Here is a 27,714-nt window from a genome sequence, read left to right as displayed (position 1 = left end):
GAGCAAGGAGGTCTACAAACCAGACTCAGTTTCACCAGTTCTGTCAGGAGTGTGTTTGACCCAAGTTAATGGGAATCCTACCAAATACTAATTGAGCGTATGTAAACTTCTGACCCACTGGGAATGTGATGAAATAAACAATTCCCTCTACTATTATTCTGATTGTTCACATTCTTAAAATAAAGTGGTGATCCTAACTGACCTAAGACAGGGAATTTGTTTACTTGGATTAAATGTCAGGAATTGTGAAAAACTGAGTTTAAATGTATTTGGCTAAGGTGTATGTAAACTTCCTACTTCAACTGTAGGTTTTGTATATCATAGTGGAGATGCACGGCTATACCCAGTAGATACTATTATGGGCCTATAACCTTCACATAATAATGAAGTCAGATAGTGAATCATATTGGGGTCATAGACATTCTACTTTGACCATTAGACCATGCTCTTAAGCTAACCAATTTCCACATGGTAATAGACTACATATTGAATGGCCTGTGGGCTGCTCAAGCCTGCATGTAATGGAAGACTAGAGAGCTGGAAATAAGGGATGAACAGAAGTAGAGGGAGCTTGTGTTCTGATGTATATGGTCATGTGTTCAATCAGGGGTAATGAGAGCCTGCGAGCAGCACTTGGCACTAATAGGTTTGTTAGTCTGTTTATCGTCACACTTTAAACCAAGTATAACTTATGAATGCTTAATGAAGCCTTTCATAAGGCCTAAATGACTGCTTAACAGATCTCCTATTACATAATATGTTACCTGTTAATCAAGGTTCAAAACAAATGTGTGACCTAAACTGTGAGATAAAAGATTACTTTTAAGAAGCGTAGGTTTTAACTAAGCACAACCTGTTTACATCTTTATTTCCTTCACATTTGTATGCAACAACGACAATGTTGCAGCTGTTCTGGCCTCTCAGCGTCTTTGATCCTGGATACCTGGTGACAATTACCAGCAGCATGTCAATGAATACCATTCTCAAAAAAAATGTGCCCTGTCTGATTCACAGGAGAGAATAAAAGTTTCTGAAAAGTGCCGTGTGCCCGAGATCAAAAGAATCAGTGACACCTTTCATGGAGAATAAAGAGCGGGTTGAACCTCGGAAACCTTTACAGCAGCATGGTTTGAATGAGAGTGACATTCACCTCTTCTTTATTAAGGACAAAGTCTCTCGGAGAACGGAAGAACAAACCTCATGAGATTTACTGGTGGAATAAAGGTTCAATGAAAAATAAATGTTAAATGTTACGGTTATCAGCACTTTTAGAACTTTATAGTACATAATATAATTGATGTCGCATTAACCCTTTCAAACATGCCCAGTAGGCAGAATTAGCCTGTGACCTATGCTACAAGGTTAGCATTTAGAAACAAAGTGAATCATTTCTAATCTCAATGTCAAATAGATTAACACAGTGCCTCCTTCTCTGTGGCTGACATGAGTAAGACATTTAAGCGTGTTGACCCTCGCAAGGCTGTCGGCCCAGACGGCATCCCTAACTGAGTCCTCAGAGCAGAACAGTTGCCTGGAGTGTTTAACAGCATATTCCATCGCTCCCTATCCCAGACCGCTGTCCTAACATGCTTCAAGATGTCCACCATTGTTCCTTTACCCAAAAAGCAAAGGTAACTGAACTAAATGACTATTGCCACGGAGCACTCACTTCTGTCATCATGAAGTGCTTTGAGAAACTAGTCAAGGATCATATCACCTCTGCCTTACCTGACACCATAGACACACTTACATTTGCTTACCGCCCCAATAGATACACAGACACTGCACACTGCCCTATCCCATCTGGACAAGAGGAATACCTATGTAAGAATGCTGTTCATTGACTATAGCTCAGCATTCAACACCATAGTACCCTCCAAGCTCATCATCAAGCTCGAGGTCCTGGGTCTAAACCCCACCTTGTGCAACTGGGTCCTGGACTTCCTGATGGGCTACTCCCAGGTGGTGAAGGTAGGAAACAACACCTCCACGTCACTGATCCTCAACACTGAGGTCCCACAAGGATGCGTTCTCAGCCCCCTCCTGTACTCACTGTTCACCCATGACTGTGTGGCCACGCATGCCTCCAACTCAATAATCAAGTTTGCAGATGAAACAACAGTTGTAGGCCTGATTACCAACAATGATGAGACAGCCTACAGGGAGGAGGTAAGGGCTGGGAGTGTGGTGTCAGGAAAAAAAACACTCACCTAATGTCAACAAAACAAAGAAGCTGATCGTGGACATCAGGAAACAGCAGAGGGAGCATCACCCTATTCACATCGACGGGTCCGCAGTGGAGAAAGTGGAAAGCTTTCTCGACTGCGGTTCCTCAGCATACACATCACTGACAAACTGAAATGGTCCACCCACACAGACAGTGTGGTGAAGAAGATGCAACAGCGCCTCTTCAACCTCAGGAGACTGAAGAAATTTGGCTTGGCACCTAAAACCCTCAAAAACTTTTACAGATGCACAATTGAGAGCATCCTGTCAGGCTGTATCACTGCCTGGTACGGCAAATATTACAGATTTGATAACCGTCAAACAATTACGATGGAGCTTTTATTGCAGAAATGTAGTTTGTTTTGTTAGAACAATTTCATTTTCAGCTGCTTTGTATGTAATGGCTGACCAAAAATACCAATCATTACCCTGATCTATTTGTTTAATAAGAGTTAGAAACATATGATGCGCTCTCCAAGTTAAAGATTTTCATTTTATTAACAAGGGTATTATTGTGGCAATTTTCTTGGCCAAAGCAAGTTTAACATTCTATCCCTGTCTTTGAATGTCAATACTTTTATGAGACACAAAGTACACACATTCCCTCCTAGCAAAGTACATCTGAGAATCGACTATGGCACTATGCTCTCGAAAACTATCATTGAGATGACAACTTATGAGGCATTAAAGTGTCTAAAATACATTTCTTTGGGGAGAAGATATGCAGCGACAGTAATAAATGTGTACTGATGAACACTCGCCTATGATTCCTCATATCTTTCCACTATGAGGAATCAAGGATCACCTGCCATTAAGTGACAAAAGCTAGGAGATGAAGATAGATTATCCACTGGACACAGAGGTCAGTTCAACGTCTAGTTTTGATTTACATTTGGTTGAGTTGTGAACTCAAGGTGAAATCAACAAAAAATCTCACCATGTCATTGGATTTAGGTTCAAGTTTGGGTGAATTTAAAAAAAACAATACATTAATTACTTTTTGCAAATCGAATCAGTTTTCCACGTTCAACATAATCACAGATGTTTTTTGGTTGAAATGACATGGAAACAATGACATTGATTCAACAATTTTGTGCCCAGTGGGATGGGTGTGGAGTGATATGTGTCCATGTCAGCTCCATAAGAGCCCCAAGCTGGCTTGTCAGCACAGTTATGTCCACTACTCTGAATCTAATGGCTCCTACACCTCTCACACAAACAACAATAGTGCAAGGTTTATGTCTGCTTGGTTACAAGTGACAGCACCTAATAGAAAGGTCACTGGAATTGCTGCGGCATCCCCTACAACACCTCAATGACCAGAAACAGAAGTGTTGTTGGCCTATGGTTGGGCCTAGCCTATATGACTACTACATGAGCATCAGGTAGGCTCAGAATGACTGTACCGGGAAAAATAAAAGGAGTAGTCGGGCTAAACTCTTTCACCCATCTGTTTCTGAGAGTGTGAGTAATGAAAAGTTCACACCTCCAGGGTGAGACATGGCATCCATTTTGATGAGGCAATAAAGGGACTTGATAAGTAAATCAATCTTTCCTCCTCCAGAGTGTGACTTTTCAATGACACTGCATCTGTGGGGGGGAAATGGACAGAGAGCCAACTGCACCATATCTGAATCGTGTGTGGACATGAATAACATTATTAGTCCACAACCTGGAATGGTGTGATAGAGGAACATGTGTTTAGGCCTGTCCAGGGGGTTGTAGTTGCCTGAAGAGTTGCAACATGCAGTATGTTTGTCCAGGGGGTTGTAGTTGCCTGAAGAGTTGTATGTGCATCTGCAAAAGCCATCCTTTGTTTTGATTTTAAACCACAGGAACAGAAACAAGTCTAGAAACCTTGATAACCGTTTGTCTGTCCCTCATGGCAATACTAAACAGAAGTAAAGACTTGAAAGAGTGGATTAAAACTCCCTTTTATCCGGCAGAAGGAAGATATAGAGCTCAGATGCTGAGTCACACGTTTCTTATCCAGAAGTGGTATTTAGAAGTGCCATACATCTTCCATACATTCAGTCTGATTAAAATCTACTTCAGCAAACCCAAACATTTATGTCATAATGTGCCTCTGAGTTGACAGGTAGAAGGCAAACTAGCTAGCTACGTATATCCCCAAGGATGTCTGTCGTTACTGTCAGATATAACGCCTCTTCGGAGCATTGTCATGAGGAATGCCAGTTATAGAATTGAAGCTCTCGCATATAAATGAACAAGCTTGGCAAAGTTAACAGCCTGAATTTTTAAAAAGGATTAAAATAGAGAACAGAGTCTTGTACGGTAAATAAATAATCAACGCGGAGACTCACCCCCACCCCGTCCTCCTGTCGGTACTGCTTCCAGGCTCGGCCTGTGTCACTGAACAGGAGCAGGTAGCCGCTGACCCAGTCTGAGCCTCCGTAGCGCCCCTGTGTGGCGACGGCCGTCACCTCCATCCTGTCTCTGAGGTCCAGCTGCAGCCAAGGCTGTCTGTCTGTCACCTGGGGAGACCAGCCTCCCGCTCCTCGGGAGACCAGAGAGAGAAAACAGCTCAGAACAGGAAGGTGCAGAAAGTGACCTAGCATGTGACACAGCAGGAGTAGAACACACACACACACACACACACACACACACACACACACACACACACACACACACACATACACAAACAGATGCGTAGTCCAGACAGCTAGCTCCAGTGCGAAATATTATTTTCCTTAAAACTCCAGCCAATTCAGAGAATATGGAATGTGTGCGAGAGAGTGGGACAGGTCACTGTGGCAGTGATAATGACTACAGAGGTGTGAGTCTGCTTTGTCAGACAGGAATAATAAGGCATTATTCAGCTGGGCATTTGGATGAATTAATTCAGACTCCCTGGCTGTACTCTACTATAGGTTAGAATGATCTAAACCCTGTCTAAAAGCAAATACAATTTCATTTGATTTGATTTAATGTAGCCTTATTGGAAGGTGATTTGGACAGTGCACTGTAAAAGGGTTACTGTCAATTCAACAGTAGCTTACAGAGAGCTCAGTGGTACAAGTACAATTCTGTATTTAATATTACAGAACACCTGCTGTAATATGAATACAGTATCAAAGCAAGTACTGTATAATGACACACAGTACAATATTGTAAAATGTACTGTGTTATGCTGTAAAAAGTGAAATGCTGTCATAATCAGAATGAATGAATAAATTAATACATGAAATTCATTGGCTGGAAGCGGTTTGTATTTCACAGTATTTTACCGTAATTACAAGGGCTTGGTGCAAGCAGATTGGCTGCTGGGTAAAGTGTTTACACATTACAGCATATTAATTCATATTTGGTGTATTATATCACTTGCACGTCTAGAGGCCTTAACAAAGGCTTCCAAACTGGCAGTGACAATAGGGCAAAACAGACCAAAAGGAAATGGCAAAATGTTGAACCATTTCAGGTTTAAGACTTGCTGCCACTCCAATCTGTCCCCTATATAATTTAAATTGAAATAACCACATTGACTGGACTTCGCTAAACACCCGCAGATCTCTACATTACTCCCTTTTTTGTTCACAAAGCCCTTCTTCATAAACATCCATCTTATCTAACTTTGCTGTTGAAATATTTGTTATTTTTATTTTTTACCTTTGTTTAACTAGGCAAGTCAGTTAAGAACAAATTCTTATTTACAATGACAGCCTAGGAACAGCGGGTTAACTGCCTTGTTCAGGGGCAGAACGACAGATTTTTAGCTTGTCAGCCAAGGGATTTGATCTTGCAAACGTTTAGTTACTGACCCAACGCTCTATCCGCTAGGCTACCTGCTGCCCCACTATGTCACGGCCTGGCCATAGAGAGGCTTTTTATTCTCTATTTTGGTTAGGCCAGGGTGTGACCAGGGTTGGCGTTCTATGTTATTTTTTCTATGTTTTTGTATTTCTTTGTTTTTGGCCAGGTGTGGTTCTCAATCAGGGACAGCTGTCTGTCGTTGTCTCTGATTGAGAACCATACTTAGGCCGCCTGTTTTCCCCACTATGGGTTGTGGGTAGTTGTTTTCCATTTCAGTGTTTGCGCCATACGGGACTGCTTTGGTTTTAATTTATGCTCTTGTTCTTTTGTATATAGTGTTCAGTTAATTAAAGGCAATATGAACATGTACCACGCTGCGCTTTGGTCTACTCCTTCTTCCTCAGATGAAGAGGATCGTTACACACTATATAGACATCTGAGTTGTCTAACCCGTTCACAGCTTTGAACTCTTGAGGTCCCTAGAGTCTCCACAAAGCTAAAGGTCAATCTGCTTTAGTTTTTTGGCACCGTATTGCTGGAACACAATTCAAAATACATTTAATCTTGATGTTCTGGTGCCGTTCCGGCAATTTTAAAGTATTGTTTGAGGACTTATTTGTGGAGGAACGTAACCGTTTTTCAGGATGATTTGTGATGTTTTATTTATGCTTCCCATGACTGTGTTTTTGTATTTTAATGTGTGTGTATGCATTGTATTATACAGGGTGAATTTGGAAAAGAGACCTAGGTCTCATGTCTTTCCTGTTTAAAATAAAAATAAAAAAAAAGATGAAATAAATATTAGGCACTTCTGCAAAATCCCTTCTAAATTGGAAATCTAGTAACTATAAGACTCTCAAGACTGGTTGGTTCTAGAGGTTTCGCGTGTCTCCTCTGAGTTAGGGAAGACTGCCTTAAGTTACTGTGCCCCTCATTCCTGGAATGACCTACAGGTCACTCTAAAACTTGATTCTTAAGTCTCATAAGGTAAATTTAGCACTCTGATAACAAATGTGACCAATGGAAACTGCGCGTTCTAATTTATTGTGTTTGTTTTTACTGCCCTTTTGAATTGAACAATTTATATGAAATTCTAACTAATTTTGTAAGGATCATTGTTGCTCACATTAGATATGTTGTTTTCAGAGAACCATTGGAAACTAAACCCTGGTCTCAATGCTTTCCGCTGGTTAAATAAAGGTTCATAAAAAAACATATTAACAAACTAAAATGTACAATATGCTGCAGTAAATTGTTTTACTGTTGATAATACCAAAAATGCGTGTATAAATGACAGTTTTCCGTTACAGTGTGGTATAAGGCTATGCCTTACGTATCAGTCTTGGTAGTGCGCTAGACTGATCCTTCCAGCCGGATCTGAACTCATTCGAGTTTGTCTTTCTGGTCGTGAACCATTAATGGCTTCAATACTGTAGGTCTTCCTTGGAAAAACAGAGGTAAACATGAAACCAAAACAACTAACAATAGGCTTTGAACCTAGCCTGATATTGGTATTCAGCATTCTGTTACACGCCGTGTCGTTACTCTAAAATATGAACAGTCTTGATAACCCTTAGCTTGCAAACCTCCCAGATAAACTAACAGAGAAACAGACACGCTAGCAGAGAATGATTAGTAGTCTGTCATTGAGATGCATATATATATCCTGGTGTGTTTTTTTCCTAAGCTTGAAATTATTTAAGAAAAAAAAAACTCTCCATTTAAGCTATGCATTTCCAGTATATGGGAAGCTTGTCGAAGCGTTAGGTGAGAAGTAGATCTAATGTATTTTGGTGATAGAAACCCCCCACTATTTTGTTTGTGTGTCTGTCCATTGAATTTCTAATTTAATTTCAAGATTTACTGAGGGAAACACATTGCCCAGTCCATCTCCATCATATATAGCACTGTTATGAGTTCAGTGGCTAAGATTCCACAGGGGGTGGAAATATTGTAAAGTATGGTGTGTTTTTTTAAAGATGAGTTTAATCCCCACAGCTACTCAGTCGTTGAGCGGAAGAAGACAGGTTAGCTCTGGCAGGAAGGTTCATTACTCAGCTGCTGAAGGCTGGTACACACCACCATGGGAGCAGATGAGTGCAGCATATCAAACCAGAGTCTGAGCAACAGAGGAAGCATCGTTTATGGTTGTTACAGACACACGTAGGGGGGTTGGCCGTGGCTAAAAATAACCCAGGGTACAGTCAGCGTTTGATGGACAGGGTGTGAAATATATGTGCATATCTGCTACCCTGGAAGGTCTGTGGTTGTTATATTTTTATAAGTATGTTAAAGGCCATACAGTGAAGAGCAGTTTAGAAGGCAGGCATGAATGTACAATTCCAGCAACTCTACGTTGTTGCCACATAGACTACGAACCAGACTGAGGAGTATGGATTACATGGGACAATTAGGTTGGCCTTTGAGTTGATCAATACTTTGACACGTTTTAATTTACACGAGTGAGAGCCACTGATGTTTAGTGATCAGACGCAGGTAGCTGACTCTAAATGAAACAGCTGGCAATTAATCTAACTGCTCACAACCATAGAATTAGATGACAAGAAATTGTTGTTTACAATCCATTGATCAAATAATTTATAGCTATACACTGATAATTTATGTTTATTAATTAAGCTACATGTGGAAATGAAATGTTAAACAAACATACTCGGCACGTGATGTTCATGGGAAGTATGCATCATCAGGATCATTATTACTGATATGTCTACTCAGTCTTAGTCTTTACTCACCATCTCGTCTGTTGAGCTTGGCGAAGTGTGGAGCGTGACTGATGGAGGACTGCGAGGACCTCTCAAAGGAGGCCTGAAGAAGATGTGATACCAAAGGGCCATCACAGTTATCTAAAAAGACCAAAACCAGAACACTCAGGTCAGTAAGATCATAAAGTAGTCTGAAAACTGTAGCAAATATGCTTTCCACATACATTTTATAACATTGAAATGATCCTATTTCCTGTGATCTCCTTGAGCATGTATTATACTGTCTTCAGTGAATGATTGACGACATTCAAGTGAGGTTCACTGGCTCCAGTATCTGCCAAATGACAGTGTATTGTATGTGCAGACAAACGTGACAACCAACTCATTAAACTCTGATGGCATTAGACACAAAATACGGGAAAGACAAATGGTTCTGAGAAGGGTTATACCTAATGCTTCATTTCAAAGTCATGCACAGGCTGATGAAATATGAGTTCTCCTAACTTTGTCTCTTCGTTTACCAAGCTTTACCGTTCTTTGTGGACTGGGAGACTTAACTAATTACATGTCTCATAAATGAGTCAAATATTTTGGCATTTGTGATGGAGCACCACAGTGAAAGTTAATTTACCCATTGTTGTTATAGTCCTTGATACAATAATGATGGGAAATACAATTATTCTCATAGTGGATAATACATGGTTTCCAACATTCTGAAGCTAGCCCTCTTCATCTAGGAATGTGCACCATTTTGTTTACGTTTGTCTCTAGAGAATGTGGACAGTTTGATGATGAGGTATGCAGAAAGTACAGAGGCCTTCAAATGACCGACAACAAACCGCCTGGAACAGGGATCATCAAAGGCTGCCCATTTGTTCAACGGCTGTCCATTTGTTCAACGGCTGCCCATTTGTTCAACGGCTGCCCATTTGTTCAACAGCTGCCCATTTGTTCAACAGCTGCCCATTTGTTCAACAGCTGCCCATTTGTTCAACGGCTGCCCATTTGTTCAACGGCTGCCCATTTGTTCAACGGCTGCCCATTGGTTCAACGGCTGCCCAGTTGTTCAACGGCTGCCCATTTGTTCAACGGCTGCCCATTTGTTCAACGGCTGCCCATTTGTTTAACGCCTGCCCATTTGTTCAACGGCTGCCCATTGGTTCAACGGCTGCCCATTTGTTCAACGGCTGCCCATTTGTTCAACGGCTGCCCATTTGTTCAACGGCTGCCCATTTGTTCAACGGCTGCCCATTTGTTCAACGGCTGCCCATTTATTCAACGGCTGCCCATTTGTTCAACAGCTGCCCATTTGTTCAACAGCTGCCCATTTGTTCAACAGCGGGCCCATTTGTTCAACAGCTGCCCATTTGTTCAACAGCTGCCCATTTGTTCAACGGCGGGCCCATTTGTTCAACAGCTGCCCATTTGTTCAACGGCGGGCCCATTTGTTCAACAGCTGCCCATTTGTTCAACGGCGGGCCATTTGTTCAACAGCTGCCCATTTGTTCAACGGCGGGCCATTTGTTCAACAGCGGGCCATTTGTTCAACAGCTGCCCATTTGTTCAACAGCGGGCCATTTGTTCAACAGCTGCCCATTTGTTCAACGGCGGGCCATTTGTTCAACAGCTGCCCATTTGTTCAACGGCGGGCCCATTTGTTCAACAGCTGCCCATTTGTTCAACAGCGGCCCATTTGTTCAACAGCTGCCCATTTGTTCAACAGCTGCCCATTTGTTCAACAGCTGCCCATTTGTTCAACAGCTGCCCATTTGTTCAACAGCTGCCCATTTGTTCAACAGCTGCCCATTTGTTCAACAGCTGCCCATTTGTTCAACGGCGGACCCATTTGTTCAACAGCTGCCCATTTGTTCAACAGCTGCCCATTTGTTCAACGGCGGGCCCATTTGTTCAACAGCGGGCCCATTTGTTCTTGAGTGGATGGTCGGGGGACTGGAATGTAATGACAAATAATTTGTAGACTGCAAATTTACTGCAAGAAGCTCAAACAGATATAATCTTTGACTAAAACATAATAATTTCAAACCTTGCTTACGATCACGTGTCTCTATATTATGCGTGGGAACACATTTCCAAAAATACAATCACATGGAATTGATTTCCTGGTGTTGTTACAGTCTTTTATGTCCAGCAACTAAAATAAAATAAAAAAATCATTTAAAAAAAAAAGTTTATTTATTTTGTTGCTCAGAAAACTTGGAAAGGGGGCAAATAAAACCACGCAGGGTCCAAATTCGCACCACAGGGCACAAGTTATCTGTCCTGGTCCAAGTGGGTACAAGCCTCTTTAATCTCTCATTGTTGGGATGAAGTCATTTTCAGTTTAGAGGAAATCATCAAGAAATCGCCTCCTTGTTCACATAAAAGATCAAAAGCACATTTTCTTATTTTGTCTGCTTGCCCTTCCTCTAATAATAACAATTGACATTTTTTAATCTGTTTAGAACAGTGTCAAGAAAACCCAAGAGACAATCCATTAGTGTTTCCTGTTTTCAATTGTGGCTTCAAAGAGCATCAGCACCATATTTGATTATGATGCTGCCAGGCTTTTATATCACATAACGAGCACATATCACTCCTCTCTTCTCACATTCTTATGTTCCCTCTATTCTTACAGTGCATTCGGAAAGTACTATGAGACTTGAAATTGAGCTCAGGTAAATTCTGTTTCCATCGATCATCCTTGAGATGTTTCTACAACTTCATTAGGGTCCATGACTTATGACTTAAATGACTTAAATGTAAATGTAAATGTCCACCTGTTGTAAATTCAATTGTCTTGACATAATTTGTAGAGGCACACACCTGTCTATATAAGGCCCCACAGTTGACAGTGTATGTCAGAGCAAAAACTAAGCCATGAGTTCGATGGATTTGTCCGTAGAGCTCCAAGACAGGATTGGGTCGAGGCACAGATCTGGGGAAGGGGACCAAATAATTTCTGCAGCAGTGAAGGTCCCCAAGAATGCAGTGCTCTCCATCATTCTTAAATGGAAGACATTTGGACCCAACACTCGGCCAAACTGAGCCATCGGGGAGAAGGGTATTGGTCAGGGAGGTGACCATGAACCCGATGGTCACTCTGACAGAGCTCCAGAGTCCCTCTATGGATATGGGAGAACCTTTTAATCAGGGCTTCATGGTAGAGTGCCCAGACGGAAGCTGAAATGTCAAGCGTCACATCTGGAGGAAACCTGGCACCATCCCTACGGTAAAGCATGGTGGTGACAGCATCATGATGTGGGGATGTTTTTCAGTGGCAGGGACTGAGCGGCTCGTGAGGATCGAAGGAAAGATGAATGGAGAAAAGTACAGAGAGCCTTGATGAAAACCTGCTGCAGAGCACAGGACAGACTGGGGTGAAGGTTCACCTTCCAACAGGACAACGACCGAAAGCACACGAAAGCACACAGCCAAGACAACGCAGGAGTGGCTTCAGGACAAGCCTCAAGGCTCCCCATCCAACCTGACAGAGCTTGAGAGGATCTGCAAAGAATGGGAGAAATTCCCCAAATACAGGTGTGCCAAGCTTGTAGTGTCATACCCAAGAAGACAGAACAGGGCTCCGGGCAGCCGAGCGGAAATGGAGGAAAACTCGCCTCCCTGCGGACCTGGCATCCTTTCACTCCCTCCTCTCTACATTTTCCTCCTCTGTCTCTGCTGCTAAAGCCACTTTCTACCACTCTAAATTCCAAGCATCTGCCTCTAACCCTAGGAAGCTCTTTGCCACCTTCTCCTCCCTCTTGAATCCTCCTCCCCCTCCCCCCCCTCCTCCCTCTCTGCAGATGACTTCGTCAACCATTTTGAAAAGAAGGTCGACGACATCCGATCCTCGTTTGCTAAGTCAAACGACACCGCTGGTTCTGCTCACACTGCCCTACCCTGTGCTCTGACCTCTTTCTCCCTCTCTCTCCAGATGACATCTCGCGTCTTGTGACGGCCGGCCGCCCAACAACCTGCCCGCTTGACCCTATCCCCTCCTCTCTTCTCCAGACCATCTCCGGTGACCTTCTCCCTTACCTCACCTCGCTCATCAACTCATCCCTGACCGCTGGCTACGTCCCTCCCGTCTTCAAGAGAGCGAGAGTTGCACCCCTTCTGAAAAAACTTACACTCGATCCCTCCGATGTCAACAACTACAGACCAGTATCCCTTCTTTCTTTTCTCTCCAAAACTCTTGAACGTGCCGTCCTTGGCCAGCTCTCCCGCTATCTCTCTCAGAATGACCTTCTTGATCCAAATCAGTCAGGTTTCAAGACTAGTCATTCAACTGAGACTGCTCTTCTCTGTATCACGGAGGCGCTCCGCACTGCTAAAGCTAACTCTCTCTCCTCTGCTCTCATCCTTCTAGACCTATCGGCTGCCTTCGATACTGTGAACCATCAGATCCTCCTCTCCACCCTCTCCGAGTTGGGCATCTCCGGCGCGGCCCACGCTTGGATTGCGTCCTACCTGACAGGTCGCTCCTACCAGGTGGCGTGGCGAGAATCCGTCTCCTCACCACGTGCTCTCACCACTGGTGTCCCCAGGGCTCTGTTCTAGGCCCTCTCCTATTCTCGCTATACACCAAGTCACTTGGCTCTGTCATAACCTCACATGGTCTCTCCTATCATTGCTATGCAGACGACACACAATTAATCTTCTCCTTTCCCCCTTCTGACGACCAGGTGGCGAATCGCATCTCTGCATGTCTGGCAGACATATCAGTGTGGATGACGGATCATCACCTCAAGCTGAACCTCGGCAAGACGGAGCTGCTCTTCCTCCCGGGAAGGACTGCCCGTTCCATGATCTCGCCATCACGGTTGACAACTCCATTGTGTCCTCGTCCCAGAGCGCTAAGAACCTTGGCGTGATCCTGGACAACACCCTGTCGTTCTCAAATAACATCAAGGCGGTGGCCCGTTCCTGTAGGTTCATGCTCTACAACATCCGCAGAGTACGACCCTGCCTCACACAGGAAGCGGCGCAGGTCCTAATCCAGGCACTTGTCATCTCCCGTCTGGATTACTGCAACTCGCTGTTGGCTGGGCTCCCTGCCTGTGCCATTAAACCCCTACAACTCATCCAGAACGCCGCAGCCCGTCTGGTGTTCAACCTTCCCAAGTTCTCTCACGTCACCCCGCTCCTCCGCTCTCTCCACTGGCTTCCAGTTGAAGCTCGCATCCGCTACAAGACCATGGTGCTTGCCTACGGAGCTGTGAGGGGAACGGCACCTCAGTACCTCCAGGCTCTGATCAGGCCCTACACCCAAACAAGGGCACTGCGTTCATCCACCTCTGGCCTGCTCGCCTCCCTACCACTGAGGAAGTACAGTTCCCGCTCAGCCCAGTCAAAACTGTTCGCTGCTCTGGCCCCCCAATGGTGGAACAAACTCCCTCACGACGCCAGGACAGCGGAGTCAATCACCACCTTCCGGAGACACCTGAAACCCCACCTCTTTAAGGAATACCTAGGATAGGATAAAGTAATCCTTCTCACCCCCCCTCCCCTTAAAAGACCTAGATGCACTATTGTAAAGTGGCTGTTCCACTGGATGTCATAAGGTGAAAGCACCAATTTGTAAGTCGCTCTGGATAAGAGCGTCTGCTAAATGACTTAAATGTAAATGTAAATGTAAGACTCAAGGCCTTTATCGCTGCCAAAGGTGCTTCAACAAAATACTGATTAAAGGGTATGAATACTTATGTAAATGTGATATTTCAGTTTTTTATTTTTAATAAATTTGCAATAATTTCTAAAAACCTGTTTTTGCTTTGTCATTATGGGGTATTGTGTGTAGATTGATGAGTGGAAAAAAATAATTCAATCCATTTTAGAATAAGGCTGTAATGTAACAAAATGATGAAATAGTCAAGGGATCTGAATACTTTCCGAATCCACAGTATGTCTATCTCTTAAACCACATCTGTCCAATTCATTCCACAGAGGACCGAGTGTCTCTGGATTTTCCCTCCTCCCTTGTACTTGATTGTTGAATTAAGGTCACTAATTAGTAAAATAACTCCCCTCACCTGGTTGTCATGTTCTTAATTTAAAGGAAAAAAGGAAAAACCCAAACACACTAGGCCCTCCATGGAATAAGTTTGACACCTCTTAAGACTTTCTCTCTTTCCCGGAGGCCAATTAGTACATTACATCATTGATTCAGTAGTACCTCATTGACCTGCTGAGACCTGCTGCTTTCCACTGCACCTTATTGCCACTCACCATAGCGATGCTGAGAACAGTTTGTTTACAGACTGGAGAGAATGCCAGCATGAGACTCAGCTCCACAGAGAAGGATGTGGTATATATCTCCTTTTCATAGTCCTGTATTTTCTCTGGTTCCCTCTTCTATTTCCTTGCATTTCTCTCTTACTCCTCTCCTCTCTGAACACTTGCCCGCCCCCAGCTCAACTGTCTCTCTCTCTCTCTCTCTCTTTCTCATTAGAGCATATTTCCTCTCATCTTCTCTCCTCTGTGATTGCTGGGGACAGCTTTTTCCCTCGTCAGCTGGATGAGGCTTTGCCCTCAGATTGCAGTTTGGGACCTGTCACTGACCCCCTCCCCCTACCTCCTCCCCTCAGAGGAATGCAGAGGAAGACTGTGTCTACTCTATACACTCTCCAGGGGCCTGCGGTTTTAGTTGCCAAGCGGTAGCTAAGCTGATTATTCAGCTAATTAACCTTTTCACGAGTCTGCTCAAAAAGACACACATCAAAAAAGATGGCTCCAGGTTTTATGAATTGATTTCCAACAACATCATGAGAGAGAAAGAGATGCGAGAGTGACAGCAGGAAGAAGAGACATATGTTGAAAGCAGGTAGATAGGGTACAAGGTGGAGAGGGTGGTCCTTGAGAGTGTCAGATGCAGGGTGGAGAGGGGTCCTGCAGAGTGAAGGATGCAGGGTGGAGAGGGGTCCTGGAGCATGCAGTGGGGCAGGATGGAGAGGGGTCCGGCAGCGTGCAGGGTGGAGAGGGGTCCAACAGGGTGCAGGATGCAGGGTGGAGAGGGGTATGGGACATACAGGATGCAGGGTGGAGAGGGGTCCGGCATGGTGTGGAGGCCCCTCTGGTTAACTCTCAGTGTGATTAGTTTCCGCTAAGATACGTCAGAGACAGACAGAGTAGCCTTTTACATTCTGTTAAAAAACAAGAGGAAGAAAGGTTGGAAATGTGATTCTGTGGTTCTAAGCTGTGAGGCTGTAGTGGCCAGGGAATGATATGATACCCAATTAGGGCTCTAAGTACCTAAAGGAAAGGACAGCAGCGAGGCTCCAATCTGCTCAGAAACATACAGGGTATACTGTAGAATCACTGGGATATCCCCAAGCCTTAACCGCTATGGATAGAAATTCACACATCACAGATTTTGTGGTGTTATTTGCAGCACAATTTTTTTAAACAAATTGTAACAATCTAAGCAAGAAGCGAAAATGAGGTAGGTGTCCCTTGCCTTCTCTGCATTGGTCACCTTCCAGTTCTCTTTGTTAAAAGACCTCAAGCAGTTTGCCTACCATGTCCTTTAGCTGCCCACACACTGTCCTTTGTGGCAGTCACATCTGCAATAAGCCTCAAGGTTGTTGTCAACCGTATTGGACTACACAGTCTTTGAAAGCAAGGAGAGCCTTGAGTGCAATCCAATTGACTCCTCTTATTGATCTGCTTAATTCTTATGGCTAGGGGTTCCGCTAGTGGCACCCCTCAACAATATTCCGACAACATTCCGCTCAAAAGGCAGCGTGGGAAATTCAAAAATATTTTTTAGAATATGTAACTTTCACACATTAAGAAGTGCAATACACCAAATGAAAGATAAACTTCTTGTTATCTACCCATCTTGTCCAATTTTAAAAAGGCTTTACAGTGAAAGCACAACATATGATTATGTTAGGTCAGAGCCAAGTCACAAAAACACACACAGCCATTTTTCCAGCCAAAGATAGGAGTCACAAAAAGCAGAAATATCGATAAAATTAATCACTAACCTTTGATGATCTTCATCAGATGACACTCATAGGACATCATGTTACACAATACATGTATGTTTTGTTCAATAAAGTGCATATTTATATCCAAAATTCTCAGATTACATTGGCACTTTACGTTCAGTAAGGTTTTTGCTTCCAAAACATCCAGTGATTTTGCAGAGAGCCACATCAATTCACAGAAATACTCATAATAAACATTGATAAAAGATACAAGTGTTATTCACAGAATTAAAGATAGACTTCTCCTTAATGCAACTGCTGTGTCAGATTTTTTTTTTTTTAATTACGGAAAAAGCACACCATGCAATAATCTGAGTACGGCGCTCAGACGACAAAATCAGCCAAAGAAATATCCGCCATGTTGGAGTCAACATTAGTCAGAAATAGCATTATAAATATTCACTTACCTTTGATGATTTTCATCAGAATGCACTCCCAGGAATCATAGTTCCACAATAAATGTTTGATTTGTTCGATAAAGTTCATCATTTATGTCCAAATTCCTCCTTGTTGTTAGCGGGTTCAGCCCAGTAATCCATCTTCATGAGGCGCGAGCACTACGTCCAGACACAGTCCAAAAGTTCCGTTACAGACCGTAGAAACATTTCAAACGATGTATAGAATCAATCTTTAGGATGTTTTTAACATAAATCTTCAATAATGTTACAACCGGAGAATTCCTTTGTCTGTAGAAAAGCCATGGAACGAGAGCTACCACAGAGTTTGTGGCACTCTGCCAGACCACTCACTCAAAGAGCACTTATGAGCCCCTCCTTTACAGTAGAAGCCTCAAACAAGTTTCTAAAGACGGTTGACATCTAGTGGAAGCCTTAGGAAGTGAAAAATGACCCCATAGACACTGTGTATTCGATAGGCCAAGCTTTGAAAAACTACAAACCTCAGATTTCCCACTTCCTGGTTGGATTTGTCTCAGGTTTTCGCCTGCCATATGAGTTATATTATACTCACAGACATCATTCAAACAGTTTAAGAAACCTCTCTCTCTTTCTCTAGATTTCCTTCACACTCTTTCTTACTCTCTCTCTTTCTCTCTCTTTCCTTCACTCTCTCTCTTTCTCTAGCTTTATTTCTCCCTCTATCTCTCTCATGTTTAATGTGATAATACAAGTGATCAATTGTTTCCACTTCTGAGGTATGAGGCTTAGTCATGCATAGTAATTAAATCAGGGCCACCTGCTATGTGTGTGGCATATGCCAAACTGCCATTTATCTGAAATGTAATTCATGCATTACCTCCCCCTTACATTGTCAAAAACATTATTGTATCTTACATGTAAATTAATCGGATTTCCATTCCATTTAAATTCACATCACATACAACTCCTTAAACACTGTTGGGTACCAGCTACCTGGCGATAGTTGCTAGTCCATTGTCCAATTTTTGTTGAGGATCTATGAGAAAACATGACATGACTGGTTTCAGTTGAGGATAGGTCTAAAGAAGATCTACAACCATCTTCTCTCAACCGTGACCTTCAGTGCAGACATTTCTATCAGATGCAATATCGTAAGGTACTTCAGGGGAGCATAAACACCTATACAACATAAAACTGTGGTTCTACAGCCATAATAACAGAGGTCAATGTCATCTCCATGGCAACAGCCTTTAGCCACACAGAGGGTATAAATGGCCCAAATATATCTTGTGCACCTCTCCTCTGCACCTTGACAGGTGATGTGTAGAATATTAGATGATTGAATTGGCATGTAAATATTGTAGTAATGAAAAACAAAAACATTTGGAATTATGAGTTATGAAAGCCCCATCCATGTCAGTACGAGACAGCGAGAGAACTGCCTGTGGACTCAATAACACTGAGGGCAAGCTGCGCAGCATGGCTTTACAGGCTCTGACACGCGGTGGATCATCGGCTATCTTTAAAACGAGGGCCTATTCTGGCACTGTCAGCCAGGCACTTCTCTCTCAAGGTCTCAGCCCATTCTGAGCAGAGAGGAAACAGGTTTCCACTGCATATTCTGAATAAAATAACTCAACTGAATCAGAATATACTGTATTCTGTAGAATAACTCAACTGAATCTGTATATACAGTATTCTGTAGAATAACTAAACTGACTCTGAATATACTGTATTCTGTAGAATAACTCAACTGAATCAGAATATACTGTATTTTATAGAATAACTAAACTGACTCTGAATATACTGTATTCTGTAGAATAACTCAACTGAATCAGAATATACTGTATTCTGTAGAATAACTAAACTGACTCTGAATATACTGTATTCTGTAGAATAACTCAACAGAATCAGAATATACTGTATTTTATAGAATAACTAAACTGACTGAATATACTGTATTCTGTAGAAAAACTCAACTGAATCAGAATATACTGTATTCTGTAGAATAACTCAACTGAATCAGAATATACTGTATTCTGTAGAATAACTCAACTGAATCTGTATATACAGTATTCTGTAGAATAACTAAACTGACTCTGAATATACTGTATTCTGTAGAATAACTCAACTGAATCAGAATATACTGTATTTTATAGAATAACTAAACTGACTCTGAATATACTGTATTCTGTAGAATAACTCAACTGAATCAGAATATACTGTATTCTGTAGAATAACTAAACTGACTCTGAATATACTGTATTCTGTAGAATAACTCAACAGAATCAGAATATACTGTATTTTATAGAATAACTAAACTGACTGAATATACTGTATTCTGTAGAAAAACTCAACTGAATCAGAATATACTGTATTCTGTAGAATAACTCAACTGAATCAGAATATACTGTATTCTGTAGAATAACTCAACTGAATCAGAATATACTGTATTCTGTAGAATAACTCAACTGAATCAGAATATACTGTATTCTGTAGAAAAACTCAACTGAATCAGAATGGTTCTTCTGTGTTGCGTAATAAAAAAACATGTTTTACTTTCAGTTCTCTGTCTTAGCATATTACTTTGCCGCACAGATGAAAAGCTGATATAGCTTATGACATTAACTACTGTAAGGTTTGACGTTTCCTGGCCTTTCTGGGGAATTTGCATGTAATTGCAAACACATTTCCACTAAGCTCTCAGCAGCTCATGGTGGCAGCTGCCTCTGAGTCTACCAATCTCACAGGAGTCAATGGTCTTGAGAAATAAAAACAAAAAGATAATATAATATCAATATTTACTCAAGGGAATTCTTGGTCAACCCAGGCCACTGTTGCTGCATGTCATGAAACCAAATTCCATTTTAATACAGTCAAATGTTCCCTTTTCCATTTTAACATATAGTACCAGTCAAAAGATTGGACACATCTACTCATTCAAGGGTTTTTCTTTATTTTTACTATTTTCTAAATTGTGGAATAATGTGGAAGACATCAAAACTATGAAACAACACATATGGAAACATTTCTTAAGCAAAACAGTGTTTCTGAGATTATTTGAAGTAGCCACCATTTGCCTTGATGACAGCTTTGAACACTCTTGGCATTCTCTCAACCAGCTTCATGAGGTAGTCACCTGAAATGCATTTCAATTAACAGATGTGCCTTGTTAAAAGTTCATTTGTGGAATTTCTTTCCTTCTTAATGCGTTTGAGCCAATCAGTTGGGTTGTGACAAGGTAGGGGTGGCATACAGAAGATAGCACTATTTGGTAAAAGACCAAGTCCATATTATGGTAAAAACAGCTGAAATAAGCAAAGAGAAATGACACTCCATCATTCATTTAAGACATGAAGGTCAGTCAATCCAGAACATTTCAAGAACTTCTAAAGGTTTTTAAGTTCAGTCTCAAAAACCATCAAGCGCTATGATAAAACTGTCTGTCATGAGGACCGCCACAGGAAAGGAAGACCCAGAGTTAACTCTGCTGCAGAGGATAAGTTTATTAGAGTTACATTACATTACATTACATTTAAGTCATTTAGCAGACGCTCTTATCCAGAGCGACTTAAAGTGCAACCCAAAGGAACAGAGTTCAATTAACATCTCAACATCAACTCTTCCGAGGAGACTGTGTGAATCAGTCCTTCATGATCAAATTGCTGCAAAGAAACCACTACTAAAGGACACCAATAAGGAAAGACTTGATTGGGTCAAGAAACACAAGCAATGAACATTAGACTGATGGAAGTCCAACATTTAGATTTTTGGTTCCAACCGCCGTGTCTTTGTGAGACGCAGAGTAGGTGAAAGGAGGATCTTCACATGTGTGGTTCCCACCGTGAAGCATGGAGGAGGAGGTGTGATGGTGTGGAGGTGCTTTGCTGGTGACACTGTTTGTGATTTCATCAGCAAGGGCATTGAAGCTGAAACATGGCTGGGTCTTTCAGCATGACAATGATCCCAAACACACCGCCCGGGCAACGAAGGAGTGGCTTCGTAAGAAGCATTTCAAGGTCCTGGAGTGGCCTAGCCAGTCTCCAGATCTCAACCTCATAGAAAATCTTTGGAGGGAGTTGAATGTCCGTGTTGCCCAGCAACAGACCCAAAACATCACTGCTCTAGAGGAGATCTGCATGGAGGAATGGGCCAAAATACCAGCAACAGTGTGTGAAACCTTGTGAAGACTTACAGAACACGTTTGACCTCTGTCATTACAAAACAAAGGGTATATAACAAAGTATTGAGATAAACTTTTGTTATTGACCAAATACTTATTTTCCACCATCATTTGCAAATAAATTCATAAAAAAATCCTACAATGTGATTTTCTGGATTTTTTTTCTCATTTTGTCTGTCATAGTTGAAGTGTACCTATGATGAAGATTACAGGCCTCTCTCATATTTTTAAGTGGGAGAACTTGCACAATTGGTGGCTGACTAAATACTTTTTTGCCCCACTGTAAATATTCGTCTAGGATACACATTTTCCAGTACTCAGTAGGTTACTATAACCAAATACGAGGCAACCAAGTAAAGTTACAGTAGTTTGTGGATTCATCCATAACTACATCTAACCTTTTAAATCAATGAGTGGGTAAAGTAAATCCAACTATTTTCTACACCCATTAAATCCTGAGATTGATTTTCTCCACTGGTTCTACAAATCCCCCACCGGTTTTGATTAGCCTATTACCTGCGTTGTGAGGCATGAAAATCCTCTAGGGATTAATACCTGAAACAGGACCTGATGAGTCGTCCTTATAAAACTCCAATTCCCATGGCGATTAGATAACGAGATCATTGCCCAAAGATAAACAAATGATGACATTAATTGTATCATTCATTCAGATTGTGGCTTGCACGTTTACTGAATGACATATCCAAATTGAGTTGAGTTATAGGCAAAACCTGCACGAACACTTGTCATGTTCCCTTAATCCATCAGTGTGAGATTAGAGCACTTCCACCAGGCAGAAGGAGATTAAGAGGCCAGTGATCTGAGCGTGTCGGCCTCATCTTCCACTTATACAGCCCTGCCCGCCAGGCCCCAATAAGAGCAGTGAGCAGGGTAGAGCTCCTTCACACCATTTTATGACTTTACCAATGACAAGAAATTGTGCTGACATTGCTTCCAGAGGCTGTTTGGAACTCGGTAGTGAGTATTGCAACCGAGGACAGGCGATTTTTACGAACTACACACTTTAGCACTTAGAGGTCCCATTCTGTGAGCTTGTGTGGTCAACCACTTTTCGGCTGAGCCGTTGTTGCTCCTTGACGTTTCCACTTCACAATAACAGCACTTACAGTTGACCGGGGCAGCTCTAGCAGGGTATAAATTTGATGAACTGACTTGATGGAAAGGTGGCATCCTACGACGGTGCCACACTGAAAGCCACTGAGGTCTTCGTAAGGCCATTCTACTGCCATTGTTTGTCTATGGAGATTGCATGGCTGTGTGCTCGATTTTATACAGCTGTCAGCAATGGGTGTGGATGAAAGAGCCGAATCCACTAATTTGAAGTGGTGTCCTGCCAATGTACATTACGAAAATCACTACAGCAAATTCCAATGTGCTCTGAAGAGATTTTGATGTTGGCGTTCGTTTCTTTATTCTGTGGTATGCTGCAGGCTGCTGTGCATGTTGGCGGTTTGCTTTCTGTCCTTGCTCTCTGCCCCTTCTTCTCCCTCTGCTACTCTCTAAGCAGACATGTAAAACCCTGCAGAGCATGCATCTTTACATCAATATTATGTATGGTAAGAGGATCAAGGTTTAAAGATTTAGGGTTCTTGCGTCATCAGGAATGATTAATATTTAACTTTAAATAGATTGGTACTTGCTATTGTTCTATGATTATCAAGCACTAGCAAACCAGCAGACGTGGGACAGCACGTAGGCCTACAGTTGACCTGAATGGATTACCTCGCTAACAACTTTAGCAAGACTTTACTATTCCTATTACACAAGTGGAATAGGGAACAGTTTTTATTCCACTTGTGTAATAACAAAAAGCATTATTCATAAAACGTTGTTACAATAGTCGGTGGTCACATAATGACATTTCCCTGCCGTCAGCAGATTAAGTCTGCTTGCTACTGTTGGAAAGAGGCTGGCTGATGGAGGAAGGCTGGTTGATGGAGTGAGACTGGCTGATGGAGGAAGGCTGGATGATGGAGTGAGACTGGCTGATGGAGGAAGGCTGGTTGATGGAGTGAGACTGGCTGATGGAGGAAGGCTGGATGATGGAGTGAGACTGGCTGATGGAGGAAGGCTGGATGATGGAGTGAGACTGGCTGATGGAGGAAGGCTGGTTGATGGAGTGAGACTGGCTGATGGAGGAAGGCTGGATGATGGAGTGAGACTGGCTGATGGAGGAAGGAAGCTGGCTGATGGAGGAAGGATGGCTATGGGGAGGGAGCCTGGCTGATGGTACGAGGCTGGCTGATGGTGGAAGGCTGGCTGATGGAGAAAGGCTGGCTGATGGAGAAAGGCTGGCTGATGGAGAAAGGCTGGCTGATTGAGAAAGGCTTGCTGATGGAGGAAGGCTGGCTGATGGAGAAAGGCTGGCTGATGGAGAAAGGCTGGCTGATTGAGAAAGGCTTGCTGATGGAGGAAGGCTGGCTGATGGAGAAAGTCTGGCTGATGGAGGAAGGCTGGCTGATGGAGGGAGGGAGGCTGGTGTAGGGAGACTGATGGAGAGAGGCTGAAGCATTGTACTGTAATATAAGGTTTTAGGCAGCAGAACTTGGCTGGGCAGCACTGGGCTGTGCTATTCTCCTCTGCATGTTTGACCTGGAAAAGGAGGCTTGGTATTAATCTAAATCCAAAATTACAATCCCTTCTCTGAATAAAGGCTAATGAGGGGTTTCGCTCTACTCTATTCTGACTGTTGGATTTTAGCCAAAAGGGGAGTTGTTGAGTTGACATAATCCAAAAAGCAAACAGATTAAATGGGTTGATAGCTAAACAGGAATTTGATGGATTATTTATGACCATCTTCAGATACAGTGTAAGTAGCCTACTCCACCTGAGATGTGATTTTACAGTAGTTGCCGCCAAATCAAGTTTTGATGCAGTCAAACAAATCCCTGAAAACATAATCCCAAATACAGTCTGATAGCCTGAAAAGAGCTGTCTGAAGTATAATAGACATATTCCTGAGGGCAAACCATGGTTATATGAACTCACCAGTAATGAACCAAACACAGACAGATGGGTATAGAGACTTCAGGTCGTTTGCGAGCTGAATACTAAATAGATATACCGATCTTAATTTCAGCCAGTTTTGTACAGCAGGACAGTAATCCTGCAGCAACAGGAAATGTGAATTGTTATGTAGATTATAATTAAAGGACGTTATTGTAGGGATTGATACATTTTCCCTAAGGGAAAACCAAGTCTGATATTTCAAAGTGGAAATTACAAACTTCAGAATCTTTTTTTAAACCTCAAATACACTACAAATTAAACATTTCCTGCAACAGGGTCAATGGTCAATGTAGATCCTACATCCATACTAAATGAGTCATTGAGATACACTAGCATATATACATTATCTTCTGGGGTTGAGTCAATAGGGCATCTTCAATCCCCTCCCCACAATTATTTATAATAACCTCATGTTACATAAGATCGGTAACATACATAGAAACCAGTCATGTTTGTTTCATGATAGCTCACCAAATCATGTTCTATTGGCTGCACAGGGATATTTCAGATAGTATACAATGGTAAACACAGGTAAAGGCTACAATGACTCACGATGATATGCCAACTACACAGTTTTTAAAATTATATTACTGGCCTACATTCAGCAAGGAGAATATTACCAGTAGTTTAAGTGGCTGAAATAAATGTTGTTTAATAAATGTTAGGTCCAATTTTTTTTAACCAATGTTAGCCCATTACTGTCTTTGGCCCCAGCTCCCTTATCTGTGAAACATGTCCTGGTGACTCCTGATTTTCATGTCGTCTGTCTGACACTGCCTTAAAAGAACACATCCTCAACTCTCTGTGCTCATTAGCAAGCTTCTTAGATACCACACAAACATAATTGGCCTACAATGAAACCAGACTCATTTACCTAACAAATTGCCCTATTTTCCCAGGATAGCTGAGTTTCAAATTGTCGTTGTTTTTCCTTCTCTTCTACAGCCTATATGCCAACTTGGGATTTTGATACTTAACGTTTACATCAGTTCACCCAAACTCAGCAGCCAGGTCACACCAGATTTACTGCTATATTAGAAGTTTGTCCAGGTCCCCAGACATTTTCAACAGGCGCCGTTGCAACATAACAGGCCTACTTTACTGTTAAAATGGCGCCAGAAGAAATGGCAGCAGTTTTACAGGCACTCAACTAATTGGGTTATTTTGTGTTATTTGTAACTTATTTTGGACATAATGTTTCTGCAACCGTATCTTACGGATTAGACAAAGATTTTTTCTTCAACAAGCAGGACGCCCACGACATTCTCCGAACACCCATCAAGGCCAACATCCCAGTTATTGGCAGGAGGAAGGGACGCAGGTACAGAGGACACAGAGCGGGGTGCCTTGGGTTCGCAGAAGGCGAGTGGGAAAGCTACCATTACCGTCAATATTACTCGCCAACGTGCAATCATTGGACAATAAATTAGACGAGGTACGATCACGAATATCCTACCAACGGGACATCAAACACTGTAATATCCTATGTTTCACGGAATCATGGTTGAATGATGACATGGATATTCAGCTAGCAGGATATACGCTGCACCGGCAAGATAGAACAGCACACTCCGGTAAGACGGGACGGGGACGGGGCGGGACGGGGGGTCTATGCATATTTGTAAACAACAGTTGGTGCACGAAATCTAAGGAAGTCTCTAGATTTTGCTCGCCTGAAGTTTTATTTATTTAATTTTTTCATTTCACCTTTATTTAACCAGGTAGGCTAGTTGAGAACAAGTTCTTATTTACAACTGTGACCTGGCCAAGATGAAGCAAATAAGTTCCAAACATACAACAACACAGAGTTACACATGGAATAAACAAACATACTGTACAGTCAATAATACAGTAGAAGAAGTCTACATACAGTGCGTGCAACTGAGTTAGGATAAGGGAGGTAAGGCAATAAATAGGCCATGGTGGCGAAGTAATTCCAATATAGCAGTTAAACACTGGAGTGATAGATGTGCAGAAGATGAATGTGCATGTAGAGATACTGGGGTGCAAAGGAGCAAGATAAATGAATAAATACAGTATGGGGATGATGTAGTTGGATGGGCTATTTACATATGGGCTATGTATAGGTGCAGTGATCTGTTGTTTTTATTTCTTTACTTACCTATTGTTCACCTAATACCATTTTTGCCAGTAAGCCAGTAAGTAAGCATTTCACTGTAAGGTGTTACAGTTCCTGTTGTATTCTGCGCACGTGACAAATAAACTTTGATTTGATTTGATTGGACTTTAAATTCACCTATAGATGTTTACCCACCCCCCAGTTGCAATATAGCAGGCCTACTCCCCCCCTTGACAAAAACTGAATACTGAAATAAGTCTGTGAGATCTTGCTGAACTCAGACCTGCCTCGGACATCCACAAGTAAAAAAAAAAGTGCAATCACTTTGGCACTAATTTCAGTACCTTGTGCCATTTCTCAAAGCTCTAGACACAAAAATCAAAACGGTCATCACTTGTAACACAGTCTGTCCAATTTTCAAAACATTGCATTGTGCATTCATGTCTTTAAATAAACCTTGCACTTGCAGATCTATTGGTTCAATTAACTCATTTATCATGAAATACCATAGGAACATAAATTTAGATCACCCACACACAAGATACCGGTAGTTTCACTGTGTAGTTGTTCGTACAATCATTAAATATTGTAGTACAAAATATGTGATACATGTTTCATTATGGTACTACACATAAATGCATCACTGTAGAAGGACTAGTACAGAGAATACTACAGAAAGAGTGGAATCATTGAACAAAATCTGACAATTATTTATGAAATACAATAAAATCACAACAGGTTTCTTTGAATCAAAGCAAAAATAATTAGCTACAAAAAAGAAAAAAACTACAGTAAAACGTCAACAGCAGTGTTGGCTTACCATAAAAAGCTAAACAAAGGTTTTATTACTGTACTTCTATATTTCCATCAACCCTGTCCTGTGGATTTGGCCATAGGTTCTCATCCACATCACAATGGATGTTTTCATTAGCCAAACATCTTCGGCAGTAACTGGTTGTAATTGTAGATGGGCCTGAAACCATGCTTGCACCATTGAGCACGATGGAACCTGACATTATCCCACACAATGTCATAGGTCATGCCATCAGCTGCCCTCCTGAGATTTTTACGCACTACGCTCTCTAGAGTTTACAGAGAACGGTGCGATAAACAAAACACATTCAGTGAGCGGCAGTTCTGTGGGCAAAAACACCATGTTAATGAGAGAGGTCATTCAAGCTAACAGAAAGGCCACAAATGCTCAAATAACAGCCGTTTAAGACAGTGGTGTGCAGAAGGGCATCTCTTAACATACAACACCGTGAAGAATGCAGGCTGTTGTGAAGGCAAAAGGGGGCCCTATCCAGTACTAGATAGGTGAACCTAATAAAGT

At 42.1% G+C, this 27,714-nt stretch overlaps 1 protein-coding gene across 1 annotated transcript in view; it reads right to left on the bottom strand.

Annotated features, from left to right (window-relative positions):
- The window catches only part of LOC115130412 (contactin-associated protein-like 5), a 186,953-nt gene that overhangs the window by 129,612 nt on the left and 29,627 nt on the right, over window positions 1-27,714 (bottom strand). Inside the window, exons 2-3 of the mRNA XM_065019166.1 lie at window positions 8,751-8,861; window positions 4,551-4,744 (exon numbers count right to left, since the gene is read on the bottom strand). Of these exons, the coding sequence (XP_064875238.1) occupies window positions 4,551-4,744; window positions 8,751-8,861 (305 nt within the window). The remainder of the gene's footprint in view (window positions 1-4,550; window positions 4,745-8,750; window positions 8,862-27,714) is intronic.

This window comes from Oncorhynchus nerka, linkage group LG1 (genome assembly GCF_034236695.1).
Source record: "Oncorhynchus nerka isolate Pitt River linkage group LG1, Oner_Uvic_2.0, whole genome shotgun sequence".
In the NCBI taxonomy this organism is placed as follows: domain Eukaryota; kingdom Metazoa; phylum Chordata; class Actinopteri; order Salmoniformes; family Salmonidae; genus Oncorhynchus; species Oncorhynchus nerka.
Note: the sequence above shows the minus strand (reverse complement) of the source record. Positions and strands in the feature narration are given on the sequence as shown.